This window comes from Terrapene carolina, unplaced genomic scaffold, assembly GCF_002925995.2.
Source record: "Terrapene carolina triunguis isolate 2854851 unplaced genomic scaffold, T_m_triunguis-2.0 Scaffold523, whole genome shotgun sequence".
Lineage (NCBI taxonomy): Eukaryota > Metazoa > Chordata > Testudines > Emydidae > Terrapene > Terrapene triunguis.
The window spans coordinates 892,024-902,685 of NW_020664874.1; the positions used below are offsets into that span (position 1 = coordinate 892,024).

At 43.8% G+C, this 10,662-nt stretch overlaps 1 protein-coding gene across 1 annotated transcript in view; it reads left to right on the plus strand.

The window, feature by feature from the left end:
- Positions 1-2,399: 2,399 nt before the first annotated feature.
- The window catches only part of DTNB (dystrobrevin beta), a 292,486-nt gene continuing 284,223 nt past the window's right edge, over positions 2,400-10,662 (plus strand). Inside the window, exon 1 of the mRNA XM_029913228.1 lies at positions 2,400-2,466. Within this exon, the coding sequence (XP_029769088.1) occupies positions 2,400-2,466 (67 nt within the window). The remainder of the gene's footprint in view (positions 2,467-10,662) is intronic.

Consider the following 10,662-nt stretch of genomic DNA (forward strand, 5'->3'; position numbering starts at 1 on the left):
ATGATTCTAATATCATGAAGTAATTTAATCTGCTACTTTCGCTTAATAACAATAAAGCCCTAAAGCATCTTCAATACTTTTATATTTAAGTAGTTGATGAATATTGTGTTAACATTTGCCTGTATGAAATCTTTGGTTTTATATCAACATCAAGCTGAGTCACTTACACTTGCTCTTCTTTAGGGTTGCATAATAATGTAATCATGGTCAGTAAGAGATGTTAAATGGAATTCATAGATTTTTAAATCCAGAAGGGACCATTGTGATCATCTAGTCAGACCAAGTGTATAGAACAGGCCATAGAACTTCCCAAAAATAATTCCTAAAGCATATCTTGATTTCAATCTTGATTTCACCAAATTGGAAACGTTTTTTTTTAAATTTAAATATCGATGTAAATTGGTCCTTTCTTGCTTGCTTTGGTATTTTGGGAAATCTGAATGAGCAGAAGCAAAATCTCAATATATATATTTTCAATAATATTACTTGATACAATGTATCTTTAGGAGTTTTCCAATTTAGATCACTTTTGCCATTCTGAATAGGCTAATAATTTTAATATGGCACCCAAAAGCGTGAAAGGCCCTTCAAAAATATAAGATAACTCTGTGTTCCAAAGAATACTAGATTAAAAATATGTATTTTCTCGGGCTGTTGATTAATCGTGGTTAACTCAAAAAAATTAATCACGATTAATCACAGTTTTAATTGCACTTTTAAACAATAGAATACCAATTGAAATTTATTAAATATTTTGAATGTTTTTCTACATTTTCATATATATTGTGTTCTGTGTTGTAATTGAAATCAAAGTATATATTATTTTTGATTATAAATATTTGCACTGTAAAAATGATAAATAGTATTTTTCAATTCACCTCATACAAGTACAGTAGTACAATCTTTGTTGTGAAAGTGCAACTTACAAATGTAGGGGTGTTTTTGTTATATAACTGCACTCAAAACCAAAATGATGCAAAACTTCAGAGCCTACAAGTCCACTCAGTCCTACTTCTTGTTCAGCCAATTGCTAAGACAAACAAGTTTGTTTACATTTACAGGAGAATGCTGCCCTCTTCTTATTTATAGTGTGACCAGAAAGTGAGAACAGGTATTTGCATAGCACTTTTGTAGTCAGCATTGCAAGGTATATACATGCCAGATATGCTAAACATTCGTATGCCCCTTCATGCTTTGGCCACCATTCCAGAGGACATACATCCATGCTGATGACGCTCGTTTAAAAAAAAAATGAGTTAATTACATTTGTGACTGAACTCCTTGAGGGAGAATTGTATGTCCCCTGCTCTATTTTACCTGCATTCTGCCATATATTTCATGTTACAGCAGTCTCGGATGATGACCCAGCACATGTTGTTCATTTTAAGAACACTTTCACTGCAGATAGCTACAGCACTTGACCCAAGGTTTAAGAATCTGAAGTCCCTTCCAAAATCTGAGAGAGACCGAGGTGAGGAGCATGCTTTCAAAAGTCTTAAAAGAGCAATACTCCAATATGGAAACTACAGAACCCAAACCACCAAAAAAGAAAATCAACCTTCTGCTAGTGGCATCTGACTCAGATAATGAAAATGAACATGCGTCTGTCCGCACTGCTTTGGATTGTTATCAAGCAGAACCCGTCATGAGCATGGACGCGTGTCCCCTGGAAGGGTGGTTGAAGCATGAAGGGGCATATGAATCTTTAGTGCGTCTGGCATGTAAATATCTTGCGATGCCGGCTACAACAGAGCCATGCAAACACCTGTTGTCACTTTCAGGTAACATTCTAAACAGGAAGCGGGCAGCATTATCTGCAAATGTAAACAAACTTGTTTGTCTGAGCGATTGGCTGAACAAGAAGTAGGATTGAGTGGACTTGTAGGCTCTGAAGTTTTGCATCATTTTGGTTTTGAGTGCAGTTATATAAGACAAAAACCCCTACATTTGTAAGTTGCACTTTCATGATAAAGAGATTGCACTACAGCACTTGTATTAGGTGAATTGAAAAATATGATTTCTTTTGTTTATCATTTTTACAGTGCAAATACTTGTAATCAAAAATAAATATAAAGTGAACACTGTACACTTTATATTTTGTGTTGTAATTGAAATCAATACATTTGAAAATGTAGAAAACATCCAAAATATTTAAATGATATTCTATTGTTTAACAGTGCAATTAATCGCGATTAAGTTTTGTAATTGCTTGACAGTAGTATTTTCTTTTTTGCGGATTTTGCCTGTTACTTTGTATTCACCTGTTGTTTGACTAGATTTGACAAGAACAGATCAAAATCTTTCACTTGATGAAGAAAATAAACTTTGTTTGCAGTATGTTGGTTTTGTACTAGGAGAATTGGTAGCATTAACACTGTTTTAACTTTTTTGTCTGTAGAATGATTGAGGAGAGCGGGAAGAGGAGAAGGACAATGGCAGAGAAGAGACAGCTATTCATGGAAATGAGTAAGTCACAGTGTTGCAGATAAATCATCATTAATGTATTTGTAACAGGGTGGCTTATTGCTGGAGTGTGTGGGGCTGGCCAACCCTGATTACTGAAGAGGCATGCCTATGTTGGATAAGATAATTCCCTATAAAGGGCAGAAGATGGCTGCAGTGAAGAGGGAAGATTAGGCAACTGCAGGAAGTAAGAGAGGCTTCTGCAGGGAAGACCCTAATATGCAGGGGTTTTGGAAGTTGCCAGGGTGTGGCTGCCAGAAGGATGTCAGACTGGGGCAGAGGAAGAGTGCCATGGGGACCATGAGGATTGCGTGAACCACTTCTGTTATTAAACCAGCCCTGTGTGGGGATGCTGTTAGCCACATGAAATGCTGCATTGAGTTCTTAAGGGACCTGCAAGAGTGGGGTTAACAGAGGTGGAGTACCTACAAAATATGTGGCCACAAGGATGTACTCAGTAAATAGTAACTCCACTACAGCGTTTTTAAGGAAACTACAACAATGAAACCATACCTTTTTTCACTCCAAAGAGAGAGTGGATTTATGGAACACTATACATTTATAATTTCAGTACTTGCAACCTTAGTGTTAGCAGTTTCTAAGGGAAACACTCAAGTCAGGAAACTCAGCCAGAGTTAAAGTTCTTATGTATCCCTAGTTCTTCCTCCTTTTTACATATGTTTATGGTATTCTTTAATTTACACGATCACATATTATTTTCTCCGAGTGCTTGCTCATGTCCATTTCATATTAGGTGTGTGTGCTTGCCACATGCACCGGTGCCAGAAGTTTTTCCATCAACAGTATCCGTAGGGCACTGGCTCTGGCGCCCCCTGGAGCGGTGCATACATGCTGTGGTATAAGGGGTGCCGCCGGCTCCCCCCCCCCCCCCCCCCCAGTTCCTTCTTGCCACCAGTGACGGTGCTGGAACATCTGCTGCTTCGGCTAGCGTTGTCTCGTTCTCTGTTCGTATGAACTCTGTAGCACTTGTAGTATAGTTGTAGGTAGTTGTTGTTACAGTTAGTTACCCTTAGTAGTAGTTCTTGAAGTTCTTGTAGTCCTGAATGGGACTCGGACGGGGCATGCCCTGGTCCCAGGCTTTAAGCCCTGCAATCGCTGCAAATAGCCTATGCCCATCAGTGATTGACATACCAGCTGCCTAAGGTGCTTAGGCGAGTAGCACATAAGCGACAAGTATTGTATCTGCAAGTCCTTCAAACCTAGGACAAAGAAGGAGCGTGATATCCTAATGGAGTCACCACTCACTCTGGTACCGGAACAGCAGTCCAACTCTGCACCAAGCACCGTGGCCTCCATGTGCAGTGCTCCGCGGGTGCTGGCCATGAGCCGGCACCAGTCTCCCTCCACAGCTCTGGTCAAGAAGCCGAAAAAGACTGGGGGAAGATCTCCTATTTCTTGCAAGGGAAAGGAGAAGGCTGGGGGCGAGCCAAGACCTGGGCTGGGCAGCTCAACGCCTCCTTCGGGAAGTCAGGCCCCAGCTCAAGTCGAGCGGTGCAGCCCATCCCATACTTCGCCTGTGACTCCAGATAGCGGTGCAGGCCCTGGCCAGCTTCAGGTGCCGTCAATGCCCGAAGCCCTTCAAACAGCTCAGGAGATCCTGACGCTCCCGATGCCACCCACACTGGTTCCAGTGGTACCTTGGTCTCAGGGAAAACCTGTGTTGGGACCTATGCATCTGTCCCTGACTCAGCGGCACAGTTCCTCATCGAGAGGGACGTCCTGCCATTGCTCGACCGCCTGAAGCCGTCACGCCTCAGGACTAGAGAGGCAGGCTCAGCGGAGTCCTCTTCGGTCCCTGCACCGGGGGTACCAATCAAGGGACTCGAGGCATTCCTCGCTGGTGGATTGGCACAGACCCTCTGAGGCACATGCCACCTGGCAAGAACTCCGGGACCAGCCCCAACCATCTCCAACGGCTTGGGCCCGATCTGAGATCAGAGACTGCTGATCGCTGGGCCGTCATTGCCCATCTCCAAGAAGGACATCACTCTACTTAGGAAGATCCAACAACCAGCCCATAGTAGCTCCCGGTCCTGTTTTGCGTCCCGGAACTGGTCGAGTAGCGTGAGGTGTGGATCGCTGGGTGTCCACCGCAGATCTGCCGAATGCCATCAGTCCCTGAGACCCCGACCAAAACGCCAATTTTGCTCAGATCAGCTTCTTGACGCAGCAACCGGCACCAGTCAGACAAGCTACCGCTCCGCCCAATCCTGGTCGCCCGGTACTTTATAGCTCCAGCATGGAGCGAGGTTCCCTGACTGTGGGACAAATCCTAGTACTTGAGGTGCTGCCTACATCGTCAGCACCGAATTCTGTCCTGTGGCCCCAAGCGCAGTGGCTGGCGCCATGGTACCCGTGGAACCCTTGGGGTTCACCCAACCTTCCCAGGCTGCCCGATCAGTGTCAGGAGCCTCGGAGGCCAGCAGCCTCGATATCACGTTCCCCTCCAGTGCTCGAGGCTTCCAGGGGTAAGACCCCACAGGTGCAGGAGGACCCAGGGGAGCAAGCTGCTGGACCACCAATAGACGTGGAGGTTCCTGTGGCATTGGCATCATCCTCAGCCTCGTTTGGTGATGACATCACAGGGCACCCTCACCCAGTTTCTCAGGATGAAGCCAAAGTGCACCAGGAACTTTTGAAGAGGGTCACTTCCAATTCCTCTGCCTGAAGCCCCAGGTTAGAAGAGCCCTCGGACTCTCTATTTGACGGCCTCTGTTCCTCGGCTCCTGCCAGGGTGGCTCTATCCCCTCATAAAGGGGTGTCCAAAATCACTAATGCCCTGTGACAGACCCCCTCTTCCCTGGCCCCATCTCTAAAAGGGCCGAATGCAAGTACTTTGTGCCAGCCAAGGGGCATGAGTACTTATACTCCCACCCAGCCCCAATTCCCTTGTGATTGAGGTGGTTAACCACAAGGAAAGGCAAGAACAACCTGCCCCTCCCCCAAAATAAAGACTTGTGGAGACTGGATCTCTTTGGATGTAAGGTTTATTCGTCTTCCAGCCTTCAGCTGAGAGTGGCCAACCACCAAACCCTCCTTGGCTGATATGACTTCAATATGTGGCAAAACATGGCCAAGTTCAAAGAGTTGCTCCCTGAGGCTTCCAAGGAGTTCCGAGCGATCCTTGATGAGGGCACGACCGTGGTGGCCCTCCAGGCGGCGTCGGATGCTGCTGCTGCTGCTGCCCGCACCATGGCTTTCACTATCTCCATGCGGCGAGCCTCCTGGCTGCTCCTCTCTGGATTGTCCACCTAGGCCCAGCAGTCAATGCAGGACTTGCCCTTTGACGAATGAGCCCTATTTGCAGAGCAAACGGACAGCAAGTTGCGTGACCTCAAGGACTTTTGCACCACCCTGAAAACCCTGGGTCTCTACATCCCAGCCCCGCTGTATAAGCAATTCAAACCGCAGCAGCCTCAGGGCCAGGGGAGCCAGCCTCAGCAGGACCAGCCCCACAAACAAGCCAAGGGCTACAAGCACCGCCCAAGCCACTTGCCTCCGCCCTCTGCCCAGTAATGAGCAAGGGGCCAAATGGTTGTTTTGAGGGTGCACCCGTGGGCGACCTACCAGACTATTCCCCGGATCCATCTTTTCCAGTGTTCTCCAACCACCTTCCCCTTTTCCTCCCTGCTTGGACAGCTATAACTTCAGACTGCTGAGTCCTCAGCATGGTGGAGCAGGGTTATACCCTCCAGTTCCTTTCTACTCCCCCTTCCCACCTACCTTCCCTTCTTCTGATCAATGCAACATTGGCCCAATCTGAAGGGGCACTGTTCCTTGCCTGCTGCTTCCTCTAAAACTGGTCTTAGTCTGACAGTTACACTCATGATTTTTCCTAGTACTGACAGTAAGCTCACACCTCTCTAATTATTTGGATTGGCAGGATCACTTTTCTTTACAATTTAGCCAATCAGTCATCTGATACCTTCTCTTGCTCCCATACCTTCTTGTATTTTTTTTTTCTAATACTTTGATAGCATTTTTCCTGCTGGCTTTTAGCAGCACAGCTGTTATGTTGTCTATTCCCATCTTTGAACTGCCTTAGATTTTTCTATTTCTTCTTTCGGTGGTGGTTCAGTACAGATATCCCATTCTGTCTTACAAGCTGCCATGTTGATACAGCATGTGTAGAATGCTTGCGTCTGAGCAAATGGCAGGGTTCAGCACTTTGTCACAATGCTTCTACCATACTTCCAGCACCTCTTTGGCAATTGAAGTCAATTCTCCAGTAGCCTTTTTTATTGGTAGCATCGTTGGCCTGATTGTGTTTCCATACAATTTAACCTCTTGTATACCGTTTCGATATCTTGTTTTCTTGACATCTCTAGATGTTGAGCCTCTTCTTTCCAAACCTTTGCTTATCCAGTCTTTGTGAGTTCTTCATTGCTTTGCATAATGCTTTTACGTCTTCCACTTTCTCAGCAGTTGGCTTGTTTACATCTTTTTCTTGGACTTCAATTTAGTTTTAATCTTTGCCATTAGTAGTTCGTGATCACTGCCACCCTTGGCAGTTGAGACTCTAATATCGAATAGTGACCATCTATGCCTTTTTACTGATAATATGGTCAGTCTGGTTTTTGGTTTTACCATCTGGTGAGTTCCGTGTAACCTTGTACATCTCTTTGTAAGGAAACCAAGTACTCCCAATAATAAGATTGTGCTTCCCAGCAAATTCTTAACCTTTCCCAGTTATCATTTGCCATCCCGATGCCATGTGGTTGAACACTACTTGTTTGCTTACCATATCCATTACCAGCTTTTGCATTCATATTTCCCATTATCAGAATTATATTGTGATCAAGAATCTCATCTACAGAGCTATCCAGCTATTGAGAAAATTGTCCCCTTCTTTTTCTTTGGCTTCTGTTGGTGCATAACAGCAGTCGCAGTTATGCATAGTTTATTTAGGCCATAGTCACCTTTCTGAGTGGATTGTCACAGGCCCCGGTTTCCAGCTGTTAATTCAAGTAACGGTTCTCTTGTCAACTTCTATAGTGACCCCATATCTATGCTTCTCTTGTCCACTTGATTGTTTGCAGTAAACCGTAATTTCCAGCTCTTATCTCTCCTGTGCTTAGCCAATGTATTTCCTGTAAGGCAGCAAGGGAAATTGGTAACTTCCTTATCTCCTCCATTACTAGTTTAGTCTTGCCTCGAGTGAAGAGAGTTCTAACATTCCAGCTCACTGTACGAGTAATATGTGTAACCGTTATCCAAAAGCTGTGACCATTTCTGTTTGTTAGGCTAGGGATGAAATCAATATAAGTCAGCTTAGTGTGCTATACTGTTTCTATAACAAGTGAATTTTTGATGAAATGGCATGTTAGGCCAGTCCATGTTCTTCAGCTCATGGGAATGCCAGATCATAATCTATTGGCCTTTTAAGAACAAGTATCAGTGGTTCCACCCTAGTCTGCTTGCCTTCCAAAGTTAATGAGCTTAGACAGCTTGGATTTGAAATCCAAGTCTTCCCTCTCCTACACAGACTTGCCACAAGAGGCTAAATGAGCGCTGTTTGCCCTGATTTGAAATCAGTTTTCCTTCTCCTAGTTACTCTTGTTTCCTTATTCCATAATATTCATTGTACCTTTTCTGGGGCCACCCCAATTCACCACCTGGGATATATGCCTCTATGTTGTAGTATCCCAACATGAAGGGATTTGATTTGGAGGGAAGCATTATTAAAAGTAGTAAAATCATATGGTGTTCCAGGTAAGATAATTGCAATTCTAAAAGCTTTGTAAAAAGACTCCTGCAGTGCTGTGAGAATTGGTGGGAAATTAAACAATTGTTTCACGTAAAAGTTTGGTATAAGACAAGGGGGCATGGAATAGCCATCACTTTTCATCCTGTTCTTAAACTGGACATTAATACATTAGACAAGTTGGAGGGCATAACATTGGATGATCTAGAGTTAAGCTCCTTAGTGTATATAGATGACATATAACTGACAGACATGTTTACTCTTTGCTACCTTGGAAAATTCCTGTAGTCAACTTGTACTTGCAACTATTTAGTCTTCTTGGCATTTATTGTATCTTGGAAAAGGGATAATAGATGAAGTTTTGAAGTGTAGCCCCTGGGAAGTCATAGGACAAGTAGAATCTTGTGTACCTAGGAAGCCTGATAAGTGCTCACGGAGATGAGGTTAAAAGGAGATGTGCCTTAGCTGCAAGTGCTGCACAAAAATTAATGAAATTATGGACTGATAAAAACATTAAATTTGGTACCAAGGTGAAAATTTATCAATGTGTTAACTATTATTCTATGATCTGGAAGCAGCTGCATTAAGGGAAACTGACATCAGAAGGATGGAGGCAGTCGAGATGAGTTCTTCAAAAAAACTAAAAGATTATGATCGTGGGGTCACTGCAGAAGACAAACCTGATAGGATGCCAAAGAAAACAATGCAAGCACAACCAAGGTCAGTTTGACCTGGAGGCCGACCACTGACTAGATGGTAGGACATAGAATGCAGGGATGTGGCCAGGCTGGATTTAATAATGGAGGAACAAGCCATTGACAGGAATGAATGGCAATGCTGTACTGCGCCTCATGTCTGCAAAGACGTTCTTGGTTGAGAAAAATGTAAAATAGTTTGCCAATATATCAAAGTCCCTAGGGGATTTCTTGGAATTACTGACTTTTATCCCTTTTTGGATTATTAAAAATCTCTGCTTGTGGGGTAGAAGTTTTTGTTCAGGGAGTGGACTTGTGTTAGGGGGCTTATTTTTTTACCCTCTCACTTCCCTGGTCCTTCTTGCATGAACAGAGAGCAACAATACCCGAAGTCCAAAGGCGCAAACAATTTGATGTTTATTGGGGTGAACTTTCAGCAAGCATGATTCCAGTTTCCTTCCTTAGTGTTCCCCTTCCCAGCTCAGACACCACAGAACCCTGCCTGTCTCCCTGTTCCCATTCTCCCCCCCCTTAGCAAAGCATGATTCCAGTTCCCCCACCCCCAGTCCCTGTTCCCATTTCCCCTCCCCCCACTTTCTGATTGACTGCAGACTATATAGTAAAACTTGAGTTCTGCTTAGCTATATCTTAACCAATTATTTTACTGAAATTTAACTAACCAATCCTAACACATTGTAACATGGTTATTTAACCAATTATATCCCACCACCTTAATTGGTTTACACCCAACAAAATTAATTATACAGCAGACAGAAACAATTACAGAACCAAACAGAGACCATGCAAATAAACATACAAAACAATACAGAAGCAAGAATTTTACAACTACATCTATACAGACTTAAGGGTTTTTCAGCTGTCTATTGATAAGTGAGTTCTTGCCAGACAGGATGCTATCACACTAAGTTTCCTTTTACATCTTCTAGGCTCTTCCCTGTCTCTGGAGGTGACAGGAATATCAGGACAGAATTGTATTTCTAACAGCCCAATAGCACCTTATTTTAATGTGACTAGTTTGGAATGTGAGGATGTGACCATTCACTTCTCAGCTTATGGCTGCCTCTGCTGCTTAGCCAAAGGCCTTAGCCTAAGAACCAGGCCTCACTGTCCTTTACACATACAGAGAGTGATTTTGATTCTCTCTTTTATACCTCTATAACTAGCTAAGTAATAAAAATACACCTAAATTCTTAAAGTATAGGCCTTTGCAGACAGGCCTGAATATCTATATCCTAACAACTTGGTGTGAATATAATTCTAATGGCTCTTTGAAGATGTCAGTATGGATCTCATCATAGGTATGCCTATCCTTCAGGAATGTCCGTGGGGGTTGTGCATGTGCCCTTTGCCTTCTTGAGACTCTGTACAAGGGCATAAAGGGCCGAAGGTTCCCACAGTTCCCTCTTACTGCCTGTGGCAGCAAGGCAGAACCTGGTGAGTCTTAACCACTAGCTCTTAGCTATGGCTAAATCTTCTGACAAATCCTCTAAATATCTTCAAAACTCTTCTGATTACATTGATTGTTCAACCACTTTGACCATCTGAACAGAGTACTAATAGCTGACCCCCACCCCCTTGGTGGACTGAACCTTCAGGCTTTGGGCCCTGTACATGCTATGATAGACTAATAGCCTTGAAAATAGACACAATGAGTGCCTCTTATGTCCAGGAGAATAGCACTTACTGAGCAGATGCTCAGTGTGCCTGAAATTCTCCACTATGATGCTGGAGTTGCACAATATGAGGCTGAAATGCCAT